Consider the following 21,509-nt stretch of genomic DNA (forward strand, 5'->3'; position numbering starts at 1 on the left):
GCAGTGTATGTATAGCAGAGTGCATGTATGTGATTATGCAGCGTATGTATAACAGAGTGCATGTATGTGATTATGCAGCGTATGTATAGATGAGTGCATGTATGTGATTATGCAGTGTATGCATAGCAGAGTGCATGTATGCGATTATGCAGTGTATGTATAGCAGAGTGCATGTATGCGATTATGCAGTGTATGTATAGCAGAGTGCATGTATGCGATTATGCAGTGTATGTATAGCAGAGTGCATGTATGTGATTATGCAGTGTATGTATAGCAGAGTGCATGTATGTGATTATGCAGTGTATGTATAGCAGAGTGCATGTATGTGATTATGCAGTGTATGTATAGCAGAGTGCATGTATGTGATTATGCAGTGTATGTATAGCAGAGTGCATGTATGTGATTATGCAGTGTATGTATAGCAGAGTGCATGTATGCGATTATGCAGTGTATGTATAGCAGAGTGCATGTATGCGATTATGCAGTGTATGCATAGCAGAGTGCATGTATGCGATTATGCAGTGTATGTATAGCAGAGTGCATGTATGTGATTATGCAGTGTATGTATAGCAGAGTGCATGTATGTGATTATGCAGTGTATGTATAGCAGAGTGCATGTATGTGATTATGCAGTGTATGTATAGCAGAGTGCATGTATGTGATTATGCAGTGTATGTATAGCAGAGTGCATGTATGCGATTATGCAGTGTATGTATAGCAGAGTGCATGTATGCGATTATGCAGTGTATGCATAGCAGAGTGCATGTATGCGATTATGCAGTGTATGTACAGCAGAGAGCATGTATGTGATTATGCAGTGTATGTATAGCAGAGTGCATGTATGTGATTATGCAGTGTATGTATAGCAGAGTGCATATATGTGATTATGCAGTGTATGCATAGCAGAGTGCATGTATGTGATTATGCAGTGTATGCATAGCAGAGTGCATGTATGTGATTATGCAGTGTATGTATAGCAGAGTGTTGTAAAGTGTACAAAGCTACTTCTCCCCGTCGGCCATCTTCCAGTCTCCCTTGCAACTCTGTACTTGCTAGAGATCCAGGCTTCAGGCCTTGTTCCCACGGTGTTTCGACAAGCGTGTCCATTCACATTGGGCGGTATTTACACGTTTTTGTTTTGCGATTCCCAGTGATTTCTGTGCACGGGGCGTTTTTGCCAGCAGTTTTCCTGGGCGTTTTTTTAATTCACTCCCTGACACAAATCAGGAAGTGAACTCTTTGATCCGGAAAATAATAAATGAAATGTATTTATTCTTAAAAACAAAGCGATTTTGTGAGCATTTTGCGTTTTTCCTAGACCTTCCATTTAGGGCAAATTGCCCTGAAAATAGTCCATGCAGAGCTTAAGTCAGCAGCGTAACGCCCCAATGAGAACCATCTCATTGGAAAGCATAGTGCAAGCGCTTTTAGGGCGATTTGTACAAAATGCCTGCGCTTAAAAAATCCAAAAACCGCCTCTAGTGTGAATGAGCCTTCAGTGTCTTCTGGTCTCTGGGCAGCCATCTTCCAGTTTCCCTTGCAGCTTTATAATTTCCGCTGACATCTAGTGGCTGAGTACGGAACTGCAAGAGAAATAGGAAGTGGCTCCCCATGATGAGAAACCTGGACATCTAGCTAGCAGAGCTAGCACAGGAGATGCAGCCAAGAACGAGGAGAGGTAACTATACCCTCTCATCCACACATGACTCGCATATAAGCCGACCTCCCACTTTTGGGATAATTTTTTTGTCCCAAAAATTTGGCTTATACGAGAGTATATTTAATTTTATTCGTATTTTTATTTTTGCGTTCCATCTTATGCAAATAACTTCAAGCTTGGGTTAGTCCCTATGATTTACCTTTCCCAAAGTTTTTTAATAAGCTGGGAATCCCCAATTCCCGGTCACCTCTAAGATTGATAATGCGAGTGTCAGAGCTTAAAGGATACCCGAGGTGACTTGTGACATGATGAGATAGACGTGTTTGTACAGTGCCAAGCACATAAGGGACTAGGCTGTGTTCCTTTTTTTCTTTCTCTGCTTGAAAGAGTTAAATATCAGGTATGTAAGTGGCTGACTCAGACTGGAAGTGACTACAGTGTGACCCTCACTGATAAGAAATAACCCCTTTTACCTCTTTCTTGCTCACAGAAGCCATTTTCTGCTTGAAAAGTGTTTTATAGTTGGAATTTCTTATCAGTGAGGGTCACACTGTAGTCACTTCCTGTCTGAGTCAGCCACTTACATACCTGATATTTAACTCTTTCAGGCAGAGAGAAAAAAAAAAGGAACACAGCATAGTTATTTGTGTGCTAGGCACTGTACATACACATGTCTATCTCATCATGTCACATCTCACCTCGGGTATCCGTTAATTTATTCTTGCTGCTATGATGCTGTCAAAGCAGAAGGAAAATCTGGGTTCTCCCTCAGAGTAGTCATCGGTGAAGGGCCAGTTTGTCTATCTCATTTTGCAACTACTGAATAGTGTTTTGAAAGTAGGTAGTGGGTAGAGAATGAACAGTTTATAAATAAAAACGGCCACTTACTGCTCATCCTGTGATTTGTGAAAACTCTAGTCACCCAACCATGAGAACCTACTGTTCCTCTTATGACTGGTGGAAACCCTTGCTGACCATCCACGGCTGTTTAATGTTCATCCTGTGATTGGGGAAATGCTTGTTAACCACACACACACTTACTGCTCATCCCGTCACCGGCTTCCATTGTAGAGGTTTCTTGTTTGATCATCTGTGTTTTCATCATGGCTTGCCTTGCCTGCTTCTCCAGTCCAGCAAGGACCTGCTCCCCTGCCAGGAAACAATGAGGACCGGTCACGTCTGAGGAAGGTTCTACCACACCATAGCTAAGCCAAGTTACATATATCATCTATCAAAAGACAGGAGTGTGGATTTTCTGTGTATCAGGTTCCAGCCCACCAAAAACTGATATACCTACTACTGGACACTAGGTTCTGAGACAAAGGCCTCAATTCACTAAACTTATCTCCTGTCTTTAATAACTCTTCTAGAGTTGTTACCATGGTGATAAGGCATGTAGTATTCAGGAAACATTTTACCTCAGGCAAGCCTAAAGTTAACTCTTCTGTCTTTAAATTAACTCTCCAATCCTTAAAATAACTCCAGAGTTAAAGACAGGCTGTTAATTAGCTGCATGTGAAAATAACTACAGAGGAGGTAAATTAACTAAAGAGGAGGTAAATTAACTACAGAGGAGGTAAATTAACTACAGGAGAGGTAACTTAAGGAATGAAGAGGTAAGATAACTCTCTCACGTGTGGAGGTAAGTTTTCTCTTGCCTTATTATCTCCAGCATGATCTTAGTGAATTGAGGCCAATGGCGTCAATTCACCAGAGAGGATTTACTAAGAGAAAAAAGGTAGGTAGTTTATCTCATGAGGTATTTTAACACTCTGGAGTCAATTCACCAGTGTGAGAGGACAGAGAGAAAAGTGTTCGATAGCAGGGGATAATGGAGAGATATGCATGAGGAAAGTGTGAGAAAGCAGAGAGTTAGGTAATCGGTATTAATGATTTACATGGGATACTTTTCTTCTCTGTAAGCTTGAAAGTGAAGCATTGTGGGTAGGAGGCGGAGTTTTACCACTACCTGACCAGAGTATTCCCGCCTTTTACTGCCGGATCATATCATAAATCATATCACGAGTGAGTCTGAACTTCTTCACCACCTCTGTCTCAGTCAAATTATCAAGAACTGTTCTCTCACGAAAAATACTAGGGGCGATTAAACAGACCCTCCTCCTGCGCCTTCGTCTCCTCATAATAGAAGCAAGCTGTAAGGCCTAGTGCACACCAGAGCGGTTCGGCTGCGTTTTGCGATCTGCTTGCAGCTGCGGATACGCTTGGGTAATGTATTTCAATGGGCTGGTGCACACCAGAGCGGGAGGCGTTTTGCAGAAACGCATACTCCCGGGCTGCTGCAGATTTTGGATTGCGGAGGCGTTTCTGCCTCAATGTTAAGTATAGGAAAAACGCAAACCGCTCTGAAAAACGGCACTTCAGAGCGGTTTGCCACGCGGTTTTTGTTACAGTAGCTGTTCAGTAACAGCTTTACTGTAACAATACATGAAATCTACTACACCAAAAACGCTTCACAAAACCGCAAAATGCTAGCTGAAACGCTACAGAAAAATAAGAAAAAGCGTTTCAAAATCTGCTAGCATTTTGCGGATCTGCTAGCGTTTTTTGGTGTGCACCAGGCCTAACAGAGTAAGCTCAAAAGGCTCCATCTTCCACAGCAGCAGCTGCTGTGTGAAAACCACGATATCTCCAGGTTCATTCAGGGCTGGTGCACACCAAAACCCGCTAGCAGATCCGCAAAATGCTAGCAGATTTTTAAACGCTTTTTTTTATTTTTATGAGGCGTTTTGCTAGCATTTTGCGGATTGCTGCTGCGGTTTTCAGTATAGTAGATTTCATATATTGTTACAGTAAAGCTGTTACTGAACAGCTTCTGTAACAAAAACGCCTGCAAAACCGCTCTGAACAGGCGTTTTTCAGAGCAGTTTGCGTTTTTCCTATACTTAACATTGAGGCAGAAACGCATCCGAAATCCAAAAAATGCCTCACCCAGGCATTTTTCGTTTCTGCAAAACGCCTGCCGCTCTGGTGTGCACCACCCCATTGAGATACATTGACCAAGCAGATCCGCAGCCGCAAGCGGATCTGAAAACGCCCAAAAAGCCGCTCGGTGTGCACCAGCCCTTAGGGGATAAAGAGATGAAAAAATAACGAATGGCCACACCCCCTTTCTTCCCTGGTGAATTGTGATTTGGAGAAAAACTAACTACTAACTATCACTTATTTATCTCATACTTATCTCACATTTATCTCTTGCATTTCTCTTTGTCGATATTTTCCCCTATACTTCTGGAGAATTGCTATTTGGAGATATCACAGGAGGTAAATTACCTCCCAAGAGATAAATAGGTTGGTAACCTCTGGTGAATTGACGCCAATGTCTCTAAGGAAGGGGTCATAGTCAGTGCATAGAGCAAAAGATTATGGTAAAATGACCAGACAACCCGGACTGAGCTATTGGGGAGTAAAGATAAGGCGCTACATAGAAAAAAAAAGTGCTAGTGATTGAAGATGTTCTGTGGTATAAAAATCAAACGAGCTGACACTTACCTGGGGCTTCTATTGGTCCCCTGCAGCTGTCATGTCCCGCGCCGTCCTCCTACGATCACCCGTTCCCACCGCCGGTCCAGGTTTAATATTAGTCTAAACAGATGAATAATGCTCGCTCCCACTGGCGTTATTGGAAGCTTACTGAGCAGGTGCAGTACAAAGTTTTCTTGTACTGCGCCTGTGCAGTAAACTCCTGATGACGCGCAAGGGAGCAAGCAAGCACGTGCGCGGCCACAGTCGTGCAGCCACAGTGTAATCACTCGTGTGATTACACGGGGACCGGCGGCGGTGAACGGAGGATCGGAGGACGGCGTGGGACAATACCGTTACATGTTTGCTCTCTGCTAATGTGTGCAATAAAATAATTCCACCAGTCCTTATCTGCCTGAAATGTCTGTGGTGGGGCAGACTCTGCCGTCTGCATAGGTAAGGTAATAAATGCCTCTGCTAAACTTTTGATTGTAAAAAGAAAAGGTAAAATGTATTTTTTTTTTTTTTGTAAATAATGGGAAACATTGTTAGAATTCATTTTGAATGTGCTACTGAGAAGCCCTGGGAGGTAAAAATGGTGCTCAGTTCATTTTAAGCACATAAAAAGAACATATGGTAGTGCCTGAAGCATCAGTCCCCAATAGTTGTCTATTCGCCTCATATTACCCCCAACTGTTATGTCCTATAAAGTGAGCTCTATGGGATGTAAAAGTCGGGGGTAACATAAGACGAATCGTGAAAACCGTCAGGGATTGGTGCTTTGCGTTATTAAAGGGACTCAGAGCTCAGGGACCTAAAAAGATTTATACATACATGTGGCTTCCTCCAGCCCCATATGCACAGATCGCTCCCACGCCGCCGTCCTCTGTCTTCTCGCAGCTTCGGTACCGGGTCCCTGCACTTCCGTCATTTGGAGTCAGTCTGACATAACAGAAGTGCGCATCTCTCCAGCAGCCGCTGGCGCACTTCTCCTGAGTAGACTGGCTCCGACTGACGGAAGTGGCGGGACCCGGTACCGGAGCTGCAGAAGACGGAGGACAGCGGCGCGGGAGCCATCAGAGCTTATCAGGCTGGAGGAAGCCCCAGGTATGTATAAATCTTTTTAGGTCCCTGAGCTCTGGTACACTTTAACATCCCTATTTGTCCCTATGCCATTGGGACATTGCCAGCGCCATATGGACGAGGGGCCACAGGAACAGCCCCCCTCTGACAGGTAATGCTTCTCACCCCAACTGCACATTATTAGGAACCATATGGGGGGTTGATTTAACAAAATAATTGAATTAGAGGTGCACAGTTCGTTTAAAAAAAGAAGGTGAGAGAGGAGGCGGAGCACCGCTGGTAAGTTACACTACAGAGTTCAGGTTCACGTTACAGCAAATGCCACGCTAAAGGTCATCCATCATTTATGGGCAAATAGGAAGCCTCGCAAGAATGCCCATCAGCCTTTCCTGCAAGGTGATCCCAGCTCAGCCACTCATTCACATGCAAATGAGGGGGCGGCGGCATCTGTCAGCCACACCACGGCGGCTGACCAGGGAGGAGAGACTATGCCAACAATGCGAGCAGGAGACCCTCGAAGACAAGAATCACTTCCTGCTGCACTGCCCCAAATATACTGCAACCAGGGAAACCTTCTTAAAGGACAACCGAGGTGACATGTGACATGAGACAGACATGTTTATATACAGTGCCTAGTACACTAATAACTAGGCTGTGCTCCTTTTTTTTCATTCTCTGCCTGAAAAAGTTAAACATCAGGTATGCAAGTGACAGTTTCTGTCTGTGTCGGGACTGAGTCAGACTATAGCATAACTTGCACTGATAAGTAATGAAAGCCATAAAACACTTTCCTGTCAGTAAATGGCTTCATGGAGCAAGAAAGATAAAAAGGGACAATAGATTTTAACTCCGGGATACTTTAATGAAGGTGTAATTGAGCAGAGACAATGAAACAGTAAAAACTTAAAGAGAGTCTGAAGCGAGAATAGATCTCGCTTCAGACCTCATATATAGCAGGGGCACGTGTGCCCCTGCTAAAACGCCGCTATCCCGCGGCTTAACGGGGGTCCCTGTCCCCCCAAACCCCCTCCGTAATGCGGGGGAGCACTTCCTGGTTGGGGCAGGGCTAACCGCCGCAGCCCTGCCCCACGCGCGTCTGTCAGCGCGTATCTCCGCCTCTCCCCCGCCCCTCTCAGTCTTCCTTCACTGAGAGGGGCGGGGGAGAGGCGGCGATGCGCAGCTGATAGACGCGCTGGGAGGCAGGGCTGCAGCCGTTAGCCCTTGCCTCCAGGAAGAAACAGCCAGCGACCATTTTCCGACCAACTTTTGCGGGGGGTGGGTTGGGGGTGAAGGGACCCCCGTTTAGCCGCGGGATAGCGGCGTTTTAGCAGGGGCACACGTGCCCCTGCTATATATGAGAGCTGAAGCGAGATTTAGTCTCGCTTCAGTGTCTCTTTAAGAACTAGATTTAAATATAAAATAAAAAAACTGTGGGATATCTAAAAAAGTCATTTTTAGGAGACTTTTACAGACTTTCACACATTAGCAGATGACAGAAAACTTTACATTCGTCTAGGAGAGGAGGAATCCACGGTGAGAATCACTGCACACTGTCACAGCATGCCAAAGACTGAGAGGAGGAATCCACAGTGACAATCGCTGCACACTATGTCACAGCATGCCACAGACTGAGAGGAGGAATCCACAGTGACAATCACTGCACACTGTCACAGAATGCCACAGACTGAGAGGTGCATAAATGGACTGTAAACCTAAAAATGTCCACAGACGACTTACCCATTGTACCCCCACCCCACCCCTTTCCATCGGCTCTGGCAATACCTGTATGGATTTTGGTCATGCCAATAAAGCTATGTTTGATTTGAGATAAGGAAGCTGAGCACTCACAATGTACTTTATTTGGAGTGGTTTGTTTCCTCCGGGACATCTTATGACAACTGCTCACATCCAGGCTGTCCCTCTACTCACAGCAGCTCTGAAATGACAAGAGGAAGTTACAGAGCACTCATTAGATACAGCGTTATTCTACTTCCGCATGATCACACAAGCATTCCCAGTGACTCTGCACTGATGAGCCAGTGCCAGCCATGCTGTATGCTGCCTTACAGGCAAGCCCTGGTGCCCACCAAGTATAAGGATCTCACAAATACACAAATGCATTATTTAAAGTGGACCTGAACTCTTGCACAGAACAGAAGGAAACAAACATAGAGAATGGGCACCCAGGACAGTACCACTTCTGCTTTGAGGCACAATATTCGACCTGAGGAAGCGGGTCAAACCGCGAAACGCATTGCATAAGTGCCCAATAAACATTTCTTTTAAAGCTAAAACGAATGGACTACTTTGTACGGTAGGACCATTTACGTCACAATATATATATATATATATATATATATATATATATATATATATATATATATATATATATATATATATATATATATATATATATATATATATATATATATCCAGTGTTTTCCTCAGGCTCTTTTAGCCAGGCGCTCCACCCGGCTAGTTTTGGTGAGCACCCGGCTGTCACCGGATCACCTCCTCCTATGCTGTAAGCAGAATTGTGCAGAGAAGGTCCGGCCCTGCATTTTCTCATATCGCCCCACCCGGCTACTTTTTCATGCCACCCGGCTGGGAAAAAAATTCTGGGGAGAACACTGTATATCAATATAAAGTAAATCCACATACTACTACTACAAAAAAAAAATACTCAGGGCGCCTCCTACCTCTTTTTTGCTGACGTTTACCCAGAAACAGGGGTCACCAACTTGGAAGGTGGACTTTTCTAAGGGGCTGCGACCACCAACCTACCCGCAAGGCCGAGTGGGGACGGTACTTCTCCACAAGCGCACTAAAGTGGTTGCCTGATCGCAACCCAGCCTTGTGAGTATAACTGACACTTACTTTGCAGCTACTTCCCTAATGGTGCTGCACTAGATTGGGCTCCCGGCTCTCCTCCCGCCCTTTTTTCTACCTTCTCAACCTACTTAAACACAGAGAAATGCACCCTGTAAGTATTTAAAGAGTTTAGCGTGTCTAATTCCTCCTCATCTGTGACTAATCACAAGTTGTAATTTGAACTCTCACCTGTGTCAGCTGACTGCCAGGGCAGATGAAGGAGATATGCTCATTTGAAAGCACAGGATGTTAACAATATGTCTGCTTCCATGAAAACAGGAAGTAGAAAAAAAAGTGTAGATTTATTGCAGGATATGTAACGGGTTATTATGCTGTTGTGTATCTTTTAGAGCGGAGAGGAAGTTCCGAGTTCAGGTCCACTTTACCATCCCATGCCTTCTTCTGTGTGATCAGCTTTGAAAGGTTTCTTAAAACAAACCGTTTCTAAATTCTCTTATTTAAAAGGAACCTAAATTGAGAAGAATATGGAGGCTGCCATATTTATTTGCTTTTAAACAATACTAGTTGCCTGGCAGCCCTGCTGATCTATTTGGCTGCAGTAGTGTCTGAAACGCACCAGAAGCATATAATCTTGTCAGATTTGACAGAAATTTCATGCACAACTGATCTGCTGCATGCTTGTTCAGGGTCTGTGGCTAAAAGCATTAGACATAGAGGATCAGCAGGACTGCCAGGCAACTAGTATTTCTTAAAGCGGATCCGAGATGAAAAACTAACTATAACAGGTAACTTGTCTATATATCTTATCTAAAGTTTAGATAGTTTACACAGCAAATCCAGCTGCAAACAGCTTCAATAGTTTATGATTATTTATTCCTGTGATACAATGAGGGCAGCCATGTCCTGTTTGTCACAGGCTGAGGGCTGGAGATGCTATCAGCTTGCCTGTGTATAATGTGACACATTCAGTCCCCTCTCCTCCTCCCCTCTGCCTCTGAAATCTCTGGCTAGTAACCTCCTCCTCCTGCCCAGACTGAGCTCCCATAAGCCCTTGCTACAGTGCCAAGGCACTGTGGAAAGCTGTGGGTGAGCCTTGTTTAGTTTATAGGGAATTAGAGTATTCAAACAAAACAAAAAAAAAGTATTTGGCTTGAGTAATGCCCTATAAACTATAGGAAAGGAACACAATTATGCAATGAGTAAAAGTTTATCTCGGGTCCACTTTAAAGGGAACCCTAACAGAGGGATATGTATGTTTCCTTTTAAACAATACCAGTTGCCTGGCAGTCCTGCTGATCTCTTTGGCTGCAGTAATGTCTGAATCACACACCTGAAACAAGCATGCAGCTAATCCAGTCTGACTCCAGTCAGAGCACCTGATCTGCATGCTTGTTGAGGGGCTGTGGCTTAATTAGAGACACAGGATCAGCAGGAGAGTCAGACAACTGGTATTAGTTTAAAAGGAAAAATCCATATCCTTTAAAAGGAAATGAATATGTCGGCCTCCATATACCTCTCTCTGCAGGTTCCCTTTATAGTCCCAGCAGGGGAAGCACACTCTCTCACAAATCTCTCTTCTTTTTTCCAGAAATCAAGAAGTGAACAAAAAGCCAAAAGAGGCACTAGCAAACAAAGCTTACACTTCAATATCTCGGCACAGGAAGGGTGAAGAGGCGCCCAGGATGGATAAAACTTCATTAAAAGCACAATAAAATAGGAGGTGGCTTAACTCTCCAATGACAGTAACGAGGATTTAACCTCCTAAAGGTAGCCATACACTGGTCGATATGCCATCAGATTCGACCAACAGATAGATCCCTCTCTGATCGAATCTGATCAGAGAGGGATCGTATGGCCACCTTTACTGCAAACAGATTGTGAACCGATTTCAGCCTGAAACCGTTCACAATCTGTGGTGGTGGTGCTGCTGCCGCTCCCCCCCCCCCCCATACATTACCTGCTCCGCCGGCGCGAGTCCCGCTGTCACTGCTGTCTTCTCCGCTCTGGTCTGGTCTCCGGCATGCTTCACTTCTTCCTGCCCAGCAGGAAGTTTAAACAGCAGAGCGCCCTCTACTGTTTAAACTTCCTGCCGGGCAGAAGGAAGTGAAGCATGCCGGAGACCAGACCAGAGCGGAGAAGATAGCAGAGACCAGGGGACTCGCACCGGCGGAGCAGGTAATGTATTGCCGCTGTATTGCGTCGGTCGTTGCCACCGGCGATCGAGAAAAATCTTCCGCACGGACGGATCGTCGGGAACGATCGATTCCAGACGGAAATCGATCGTTCTGTCAGCGGTGTACGCGGTGATTCCACAGCCGATTCGATCACTGTGATTGAATCGGCCGAATATCGGCGGGAAAATCGTTAGGTTTATGGGCCCCTTTAGCGGTATGCCAGACACTGTGTCGGGCATACCGGCGCTCTGTGGCCCCAGGAGTCCCCCATAATAAAATGTATTGTCCCAAATGAGTGTAAACCATTTAGCTAGCACTAGGCTAGCTAGCAATGGTGTCGGGCACTCGCCGCTCCCCTGCGATCCCCCCCTTTATACATTACCCCCCCCCCCCCCCCCCCCCCCCCGGGATCACGCAGCCTCCCCGCACAGCTCGGTCTCTCTATGGGGAGGATCGGGTTTGCGCATGACGTCATGTGCGATCCTCCCCATAGTGAAAACCAGAGCTGTCCGGGGAGGCTGCGCCGATCGCTGGATCCAGGCTGGGTAATGTATAAACGCAGGGAGCGGCGGGAATCAGGGGGTGCTCCACACCTTTACTAGTTAGCCTAGAGCTAGCTAAATGGTTTACACTCATTTGGGACAATAATTTTATTAATTTGACAAAAAGTAACAAAACCTCCTGAGTGGCGTAAAGCACAGGAGGTTAATAAAGATTTTTATTTGCACAAGCAATGAGTTTCATGGTTCTTATCCACTTCCTCAGGCTAGTAACAGTGCCACCTCAAACAAGCCAGATAGCCAGGGACGCCTCTTGTATATTTTGAAGGTGCGTACACACGTCCAACTTTTTCGAACAACTTGGCGTCCGACTTGTCGTTTGGATGGCTTGTAGTGCAAACAGACGTCATGTACACACTGACCAACAAAGCGGCTGATCTGCTAATTTACTTAATTTACATGTCGTTTAACCAACTTGATAATGGACAATGGACTAGATAGAACAATGGACTAGATCAGTGATAGGCAAACATGGATCTCCAGCTGTTAAGGAACTACAAGTCCCACAATGCATTTGCCTTTATGAATCATGACTGTGGCTGTCAGACTCCCGCAATGCATGGTGGGGCTTGTAGTTGAACAGCTGGAGAGCAAAGTTTGCAGATTAACAACTTGACACCTGTTTTTTACCCCTTTAGGACCAGATAAATTTTCACTTGTCAGGGCTCCTCCCATTCTTTTGCCAATAACTTAATCACTACTTATCACAACAAAATGTTCTATGTCTTGTTTTTTCGTCACCAATTAGGCTTTCTTTGGAAGGTACATTACGCTAAGAAGTATTTTATTCTAAACGTATTTTAATTGATAAATAATAAGAACAAAAATTGAAAAAAAAATATTTTTTCTCAGTTTTCAGCCATTATAGTGCCAAAATAAAATGATTCACTGACCTTTATGGTGTGTACACACTTGAAAGATAAATGAAAGATCACAGACCAATCTTACCCCCTTCCATGTAGTATGAGAGCCATACCTACACAGTCTATTCTATGGAGCTTAACTCCCCATCAGACAGAAATCTTACCCCCTTCCATGTAGTATGAGAGCCATACCTACACAGTCTATTCTATGGAGCTGAACTCCCCATCAGACAGAAATCTTTGCAAGATGCTGCACACACAGATGCTGTACAGACGCAAAAGATCAGTATCTGCAAAAGATCTGTTCCTGCCAAAAATCCATTCCTGCAAATTGCATTCATAGTCTATGAGATCTACAGATCATCATACACACCTTGTTTAACTGACATTCACCTGCACATCAGACAATCATCTGCAGATCTGAAATCCATCCTGGTGAATCTGATCTGCAGATGAATGTCAGTTAAACAAGGTGTGTATGAGGATCTGTAGATATCATAGACTATGAATGCATTTTGCAGGAACGGATCTTTTGCAGGAACAGATCTTTTGCAGATACTGATCTTTTGTGTCTGTACAGCATCTGTGTGCAGCATCTTGCAAAGATTTCTGTCTGATGGGGAGTTCAGCTCCATAGAATAGACTGTGTAGGTCTGGCTCTCATACTACATGGAAGGGGGTAAAATTGGTCTGTGATCTTTCATTTTCAAAAGACTATGGTCTGATGTGTGTATGAGCCCATAGTCTATATCTGCAGATCATCATACACACCTTGTTTAATTGACATTCATCTGCAGATCAGATCCACCAGGATGGATTTTCAGATCTGCAGATGATTGTCTGATCTGCAGATGAACGTCAGTTAACCACTTTGTCCTCCTTGACGTATAAAAACGTCAAGGAGGACAGGCGCGCTCCCGCGGCCGATTCGGTAGCCACGGAATCAATGTATCGAGCTATGGAGCCCGATCACTGATTTCTCTCCCCCGCTGAAAAAGCGACAGCTTCTCTCGGAAGCTTCGCTTTTTCTGAAGCTATGTCCCTCTAAGTGTACATTGTACGCTTAGAGTGACGTCATGTAAACAAACTCAAGATTGCCATCTTGTGGCCAAAAAGTAAAACTACAAGTAAAAGTAAAAAAACATTACAATACACAAAAATTTCCCCAAATAAAACACTTATATCCCACCCTCCCAAAAATGCCCACATACAATGTTTAATAAAAAAAAAAAAAATACATTACTATAAAAAACAAAACAAAAAAAACCCACAAATATTTACCTAAGAGTCTAAACTTTTTAAATATCTATGTAAAGATGAAATATTTCTCTCTTTTTTTTATAAGCTTGTAAATAGTGATGAATGCAAAACGGAAAAAATGCTCTTTTATTTCCAAATAAAATATTGTCGCCATACATTGTGATAGGGACATAATTTAAACGGTGAAATAACCGTGACAAATGGGCAATTACAATACGTGGGTTTTAATTATGGAGGCATGTATTATTTTAACCACTTAAGCCCGAAGGGTTGACATTTTTTTACATCCGAGCAACTTTCACCCCCCATTCATTTGCCAATAACTTTATCACTACTCATCACAATTAATTGATCTATATCTTGTTTTTTCCGCCACCAATTAGGCTTTCTGTGGGTGGTACATTTTGCTAAGAGCCACTTTACTGTAAATGCATTTTAACAGGAAGAATAAGAAAAAAATGGAAAAAATTCATTATTTCTCAGTTTTCAGCCATTATAGTTTTAAAATAATACATGCCTCCATAATTAAAACTCACGTATTGTAATTGCCCATATGCCCCGGGTATTTCACCGTTAAAATTATGTCCCTATCACAATGTATGGCGACAATATTTTATTTGGAAATAAAGGTGCATTTTTTCCGTTTTGCATCCATCACTGTTTAGAAGCCCATAATTTATTAAATCATATTGATATACTCCTTTGACATGCATATTTAAAAAGTTCAGACCCTTAGGTAACTATTTATGTTTTTTTTTTTTTTTTTTTTATTATTGTAATTTTTTTTTTTTTTTAATTTTAAACTTGTATGTGGGTATTTTTTGGTGTGGGAGGTAAACAGGTTTTTTTTTAATATATTTATATGTTTAATTTGAAATTTTTTTTTTTTTACAGGTGTAATTTGCTATTTGGCCACAAGATGGCCAGAATCAAAAAGTCCTGGGAGCGATCGATCTCGCTCCCAGGCAGAAGAAAGGAGCCCAGAGCTCAGAAAAGCCGCAGCATCTGAAGAGACGCTGTCGGCTTTTCTCCGGGGGGGTCCGATCAGCGAAAGGGATTTATAATCCCTTTCACTGATCGGTAATCTAGCGGCCAGCAGCGGGGGCGCGCACGGGGGGGCCCGCGGGAGCGCGCGCGACCCGCGGGAGTGCGCGCAGCCCAACTGGACGAGAAATCTCGTCCAGTTGGGCTTAAGTGGTTAAAACTAATGGCCGAAAACTGACAAATAATGAATTTTTTCTTTTTTTTTTCTTATTCTTACTGTTAAGGTAGCCATACACTGGTCGATTTGCCATTAGATCGAACAGCTGACAGATCCCTATCTGATCGAATCTGATCAGAGAGGGATCGTATGGCTGCCTTTACTGCAAACAGATTGTGAATCGATTTCAGCCTGAAACCGATCACAATCTGTTGAGCTGCTCCTGCCGCCTGTGCCCCCTCCCCGTATACATTACCTGATGCTGGCTCCCAGGCGCCTTCTCCGCGCTGCACCGCACCGCTCTGTTCTTGCTCCATCCCGGCGCTTCCTGTGTCACTCCGTGACCAGGAAGTTCAAATAGAGCGCCCTCTATTTGATCTTCCTGGTCACTGCAGTGACACAGGAAGCGCCGGGATGGAACCGGAACAGAGCAGTGCAGCGCTGAGAAGACGCCCGGGAGCCAGCGTCAGGTAATGTATACCTGATCGGATCGGCCGCCGCTAGCGACGCACTCCCTACCTGCGGGCGATCGAGGGTAATTTCCCGCATGGCGCGATCGACGGAACGATCCGATTTCGGGAGGAAATCGGATCGGTGGGTGCGTTTAGCGCGAACGATTGGCAGCAGATTCGATCCCAGGATCGAATCTGCTGTCGAAACGGCCGCGAATCGGGCCAGTGTATGGCCACCTTTAAAATGCATTTACAGTAAGGTAGCTCTTAGCAAAATGTACCCCCCAAAGAAAGCCTAATTGGTGGCGGAAAAAACAAGATATAGATCAGTTCATTGTGATAAGTAGTGATAAAGTTATAGGCTAATGAATGGGAGGTGAACATTGCTCGGATGCATAAAGTGAAAACGACTGAGAGCTTAAGTGGTTAAACAAGGTGTGTATGATGATCTGCAGATATTATAGACTATGAATGCATTTTGCAGGAATGGATCTTTTGCAGATAATGATGTTTTGCAGATACTGATCTTTTGTGTCTGTACAGCATCTGTGTGTGCAGCATCTTGCAAAGATTTCTGTCTGATGGGGAGTTCAGCTCCATAGAATAGACTGTGTAGAGTATGGCTCTCATACTACATGGAAGGGGGTAAGATCTCTATCTGATGGGGAGTTCAGCTCCATAGAATAGACTGTGTAGGTATGGCTCTCATACTACATGGAAGGGGGTAAAATTGGTCTGTGATCTTTCATTTTCCAAAGACTATGGTCTGATGTGTGTATGAGCCTTTAGCCTCCTGCAGATCTAATCTACAATTTTTAAAAGGGACCTGAACTCAGAACTCCTCTCTGCTCTAAAAGATACACAACAGCATAATGACCTTTAAACAAAACATGTTTTTTGTTACAGCTGATTGAAATCCTGCAATAAATCTGCACTGTTTATACTTCCTGATTCTTGGAAGCAGACATACGTGCTTTCAAATGGGCTTATCTGCCATCTCTGCTGTGGCAGTCATGTGACACAGGGGAGAGATCAGATTACAACTTGTGATTAGACACAAATGAGGGGGAATTAAACAGGCTAAACTCTCTTTAGGGGGAAGCCAATTAACTTATCTGTATGTGTTTGGGATGTGGGAGGAAACCTGAGTGCCCGGAGGAAACTCATGCAGACACAGGGAGACCATACAAACTCCTTGCAGATGTTGACCTGGCTGGGATTCCAACCGCGGACTCAGCGCTGCAAGGCGATAGTGTTAACCACTACGCCACTGATCTGTCTTTAAAGAGAATCTGTAACGTCAAACCGTCCCCTGGGGGGTACTCACCTCGGGTGGGGGAAGCCTCAGGATCCTAATGAGGCTTCCCACGCCGTCCTCCGTCCCTCAGGGGTCTCGCTGCGGCCCTCCGTACAAGATGACGTCAATATTTACCTTCCCGGCTCCTGCGCAGGCGCTCTGATGGCTCCAAAGTAGGCGGAAATACCCGATCGCCGCCGGGGCTGCTCTACTGCGCAGGCGCAAGTCTCCGGCACCTGTGCAGTAGAGCGGACCCGACTGAGATCGGGTATTTCCATCTACTTCGGAGCCGAGAGCAGCCACAGCGCCCCCGCTGGAGCCAGCAAAGGTAAATATTGAATTGACAGTCGGGTCTGACGCCGGCTGTTCGGAGGGCTGCAGCGAGACCCCCGAGGGACGGAGGACGGCGTGGGAAGCCTCATTAGGATCCGGAGGCTTCCCCCACCCGAGGTGAGTACCCCCCAGGGGAGGTTTTTGATGTTACAGAGTCTCTTTAAGTAAAATATTTAGTGGTGCCCAATTCCCAACAGTATTGATTGTTTAGACTTATATCGGCTTTACCCATTTTTCCTCGTGCCTCTATTTCATGCACATACCTCATCTTTCTAGGGCCCTTTTCCCTTCCCTACTGTGGCGGGAGATAATTGGATAAAGCAGGCATAAAAAAATAACGTCTGGATAACCTGTTCTAAAGTTAAAGGGGAACCAAACTCAGAATTTCCCTCTGCTGTAAAAAAACAAACAAACAAAAACAAAAACAAAAAAACACAGCATGATAATCTTTGCAAAAACAAAATGTTTTCATCACAATTTATGGAGTCCTAAAAAACCCTATAGTTTTAATTGATTTCACTTTTGCAGAAGGCACTGAAAGGGTTAAGCCTTAGTGTTCACCATATGGAGAGCTGCCTAGGCAGAGCGCCCCTGCAGTCTAATCACAGTTGCTGATAAAAACTAATTAGACAGGTTTATCTGCCTAAAAAAATGCAGAACACAGAGAAGTGAATTTCTTTAGCAACAACACCCCCTGGGGGTACTCACTTCGGGACTGGGAAGCCTCAGGGCCTGTTTCCACTTGTGCGGTGGGAATCGCTGCGGTAAAAATTTGCATGCGGATGCGAATTTCGCATGCGGTTGTATGCAAATTCGCATACGATTTTGCATGGATGACGATGTATGCGAATTTAACCATGGCAGTGCCTGTGTGCTTTTCCATTGATTCCATGTGAAATCGTATGTGCTTTCACATAAAAATTCGCACACCAATGCCGCATGCGAAATTCCCTATTAAATACATTGTATGCGGTATGCGAATTCTGATGGCTCTGCCGTGCAGATTTTTTCTGCACAGAAAAACGCAAAGAAATTCTGACAAATGGAAACAGTCCCATCCACTTGTATTGGCTATGCGAATTTGCGATAGTGGAAACGGGCCCTCAGAGTCCCAATAGGGCTTCCCTCTCCCCTGTAGCTGCAGGCAATCCAGCGCTGGCTCCCCTGAAGTCTCCTGCAATCCTCCCCCAATAAGCCTGACAAGGATTGATATATTTACCTTCCCTGGTTCCAGCAGGTGGCGCTGCTGTGACTCTCAGGACAGAAATATACTGCCGCGGGACACAGGAGGACGGGGGAAGTCTTGATAGGATCCGGAGGCTTCCCCCATTCGAGGTGAGTACCGCCCAGGGGAACTTTTTTAGTTACAGGTTTTCTTTAATTGTGTGTTGTGCAAGAGTTCAGTTCCCCTTTTTTGGAACAGTGACATACTATACAGTTCAGGTCCCTATAGTTTAGTGAGTGTATAGGATATATTGTAACACAAGCAGAGTGAGAGAGTTCACAGGGTGAACACAAAGGATACACCTACATCTTTACACGCAACCTTCAGCATGAAGTCCTATTTGCGCACGTTGCCTAGGAGAGTGACATTTCTGAATAACTGCAATACGATTGTTCTACATTTCACACCTATGAGATCCATCTGTCCTTGTGTGATTGCGTTCAGTTTCCTGGTTACCTGGGTGTGAGATCAGATATTATCCTATCTGGTAACAAAGGCACACTTGTGTGCGCAGGTTGTGCAAGATCTGTGGCTGCAACAGTCTGCAAAGGATTCCACTAGCGCCATTGTGATTCCGTGACATGTGCTGCCAACTGATAGGAGGGATTATATTGGATTCATCTATAAAATCAAGTATTTAAAGAGGAACTGTACAGGGCTGTGGAGTTGGAGTCGGGGCAGTTTTGGGCACCCGGAGTTGGAGTCGGAGTCGTTGATTTCATAAACTGAAGAGTCGGAGTCGGGAGTTGGAGTCGGGTGATTTTTGTACAAAATCCACATCCCTGTTAAATATTAGACTAAGGAGTCGGAGCAGTTTTGGGCACCCGGAGTCAGAGTTGGAGTCGTGATTTCATAAACCGAGGAGTCGGAGTTGGAGTCTGAAGATTTATGTACCGACTCCACAGCCCTGGAACTGTAGTGAAAATAATTTAATGAATACGATTATTATTTACTATATTCACTTACAGCTTATTTAGTCAGGGTTTGCCCGTTGTAAAATCTATCCTCACCCAGATTAATATTCTGACATTTATCCCAGGGGTGACATCTTTAGTCCTGCCAGGTGATCTGTAAGGAATGTTCACTACTGAGAGTTCCCTGCAGAGAGGGAGATACTGCTTGCTTGTAAACCATTTTCTATTGCTCTGAAACCAGGTCTGGGCAAGCTTTACACAGCCCGGGTCACATTCTTCACATTCCAACCCCCCTCCCTCCCTGCAGAGTTGCAAGCGGGCAGCGCAGCTTCCAGAGTCATGTCTCCATGGCAACAGAGCGTCACATGACGTGTTAGTCAGGAGTGTAATACGCAGACGCGTCACGACCTGTTGCCACGGAGACATGACGCGGGAAGCAGTGATTGAAGGCGAGTTTCAAATTCCCCGCTCGCAGCGGAGGGGGACAGTAGAGGAATCTGGCTGCCTTTCATCGGGCCGGTGTAACGGCGCACACGGGCCCTAGTTTGCCCAGCGCTGCTCTAAACCATTCTCTTTGTTTTGTTGCACGTCTCTCAGTCTCCATCTATGGGCAGGGCAAAAGGGCAAATGAAGCCATGCTATGACCTCACTTCCACCCTCCTTGTGTTACCCACCCCCTTTGTTCACCCCTGTTATGGGCCTGTGTAACACGACAAATCCCACAATGGTTTTAAGTCACAAAGCCTTATTGCATTCAGCAAAGCAGAAAACAGCGGATTTTACCGAACATTTTGTGAAATGTCAGTTCACAAAAGGCCCAGGTCACCCTTTTTTGAAACGCACATATATAGTCTATGGGCCGCACAACAAACTCAGTTATTATTAATACACTTAGTATGCGTTTTTCAAGTGCTTAACAAGTTCATTCTCTCTGAATAGTGCAAGAAATGCTTCCCTGCGGTGAACAAAAACGCATGCATATTTGCCCAATAAGTCAAAAATGATTTTTACTTGTTAAATATGGATATAGATTAAAAAATGCAAACAGAAACACGTGAAATCAAACAAAATGCATGTGGAAAAACGCAAGCGCAGGAAAAAACGCCCATAGCAGAAAACTAATGGTTTTCTGCATGGACAAGTTTGACCTTAGCCTAAGGCTGGTTTCACACTACGAATTGGCGTTAGCGTTGCAGTGCGTCCACTGCACCATCTAGAACTGGCCTTCAGGGAACACCGCGTTAGTACACGGTGTTCCCCGTCGGGCATCCTGCCACACAGGAAGTGACATACGCTTGTGATCACTTCCTGTTTTGGGTATGCGGAAGTGCACGGAAGTTTATTGTAAAAATACGCTTCTGCGCGTGCACGCCGTGATGTCGCAACGCCAACGTGCTTAAAGAACCCTGCGTCACCATAGACTAACATGACTTCCGGGCGTTAGGATTAAATCATGCACTTCCGGCGCAGAGTACCACAACGCTAGAAGTATTAAATTACCCACAGACTTTCATTATGTTTCCTGTGTACACCATTGCAGGTGGAGCATATGTCATACATAACACAGGGCAGCCTGATTGACATTCCATACATGCAGCACAGTATGTGCCCTGTGTACATCATTGCAGGAGGAGTATATGTCATACATAGAGCAGGGCAGTCTGATTGTCATTCCATACATGCAGCACAGTATATGTCCTGTGTACACCATTGCAGGTGGAGTGTATGTCATACATAGAGCAGGGCAGCCTGATTGACATTCCATACAAGCAGCACAGTATATGTCCTGTGTACACCATTGCAGGTGGAGCATATGTCATACATAACACAGGGCAGCCTGATTGACATTCCATACATGCAGCACAGTATGTGCCCTGTGTACATCATTGCAGGAGGAGTATATGTCATACATAGCACAGGGCAGCCTGATTGTCATTCCATACATGCAGCACAGTATATGTCCTGTGTACACCATTGCAGGTGGAGTGTATGTCATACATAGAGCAGGGCAGCCTGATTGACATTCCATACAAGCAGCACAGTATATGTCCTGTGTACACCATTGCAGGTGGAGCATATGTCATACATAACACAGGGCAGCCTGATTGACATTCCATACATGCAGCACAGTATGTGCCCTGTGTACATCATTGCAGGAGGAGTATATGTCATACA

General features: G+C 44.8%; 1 protein-coding gene across 1 annotated transcript in view; it reads right to left on the minus strand.

The window, feature by feature from the left end:
* ZNF821 (zinc finger protein 821) overlaps positions 1 to 21,509 on the minus strand; it is a 46,395-nt gene that overhangs the window by 23,640 nt on the left and 1,246 nt on the right. Inside the window, exons 2-3 of the mRNA XM_068260682.1 lie at positions 8,072 to 8,159; positions 2,702 to 2,809 (exon numbers count right to left, since the gene is read on the minus strand). Of these exons, the coding sequence (XP_068116783.1) occupies positions 2,702 to 2,809; positions 8,072 to 8,111 (148 nt within the window). The 5' untranslated portion in view covers positions 8,112 to 8,159. The remainder of the gene's footprint in view (positions 1 to 2,701; positions 2,810 to 8,071; positions 8,160 to 21,509) is intronic.

Source organism: Hyperolius riggenbachi, chromosome 11 (assembly GCF_040937935.1).
Source record: "Hyperolius riggenbachi isolate aHypRig1 chromosome 11, aHypRig1.pri, whole genome shotgun sequence".
NCBI classification, from domain to species: Eukaryota; Metazoa; Chordata; class Amphibia; order Anura; family Hyperoliidae; genus Hyperolius; species Hyperolius riggenbachi.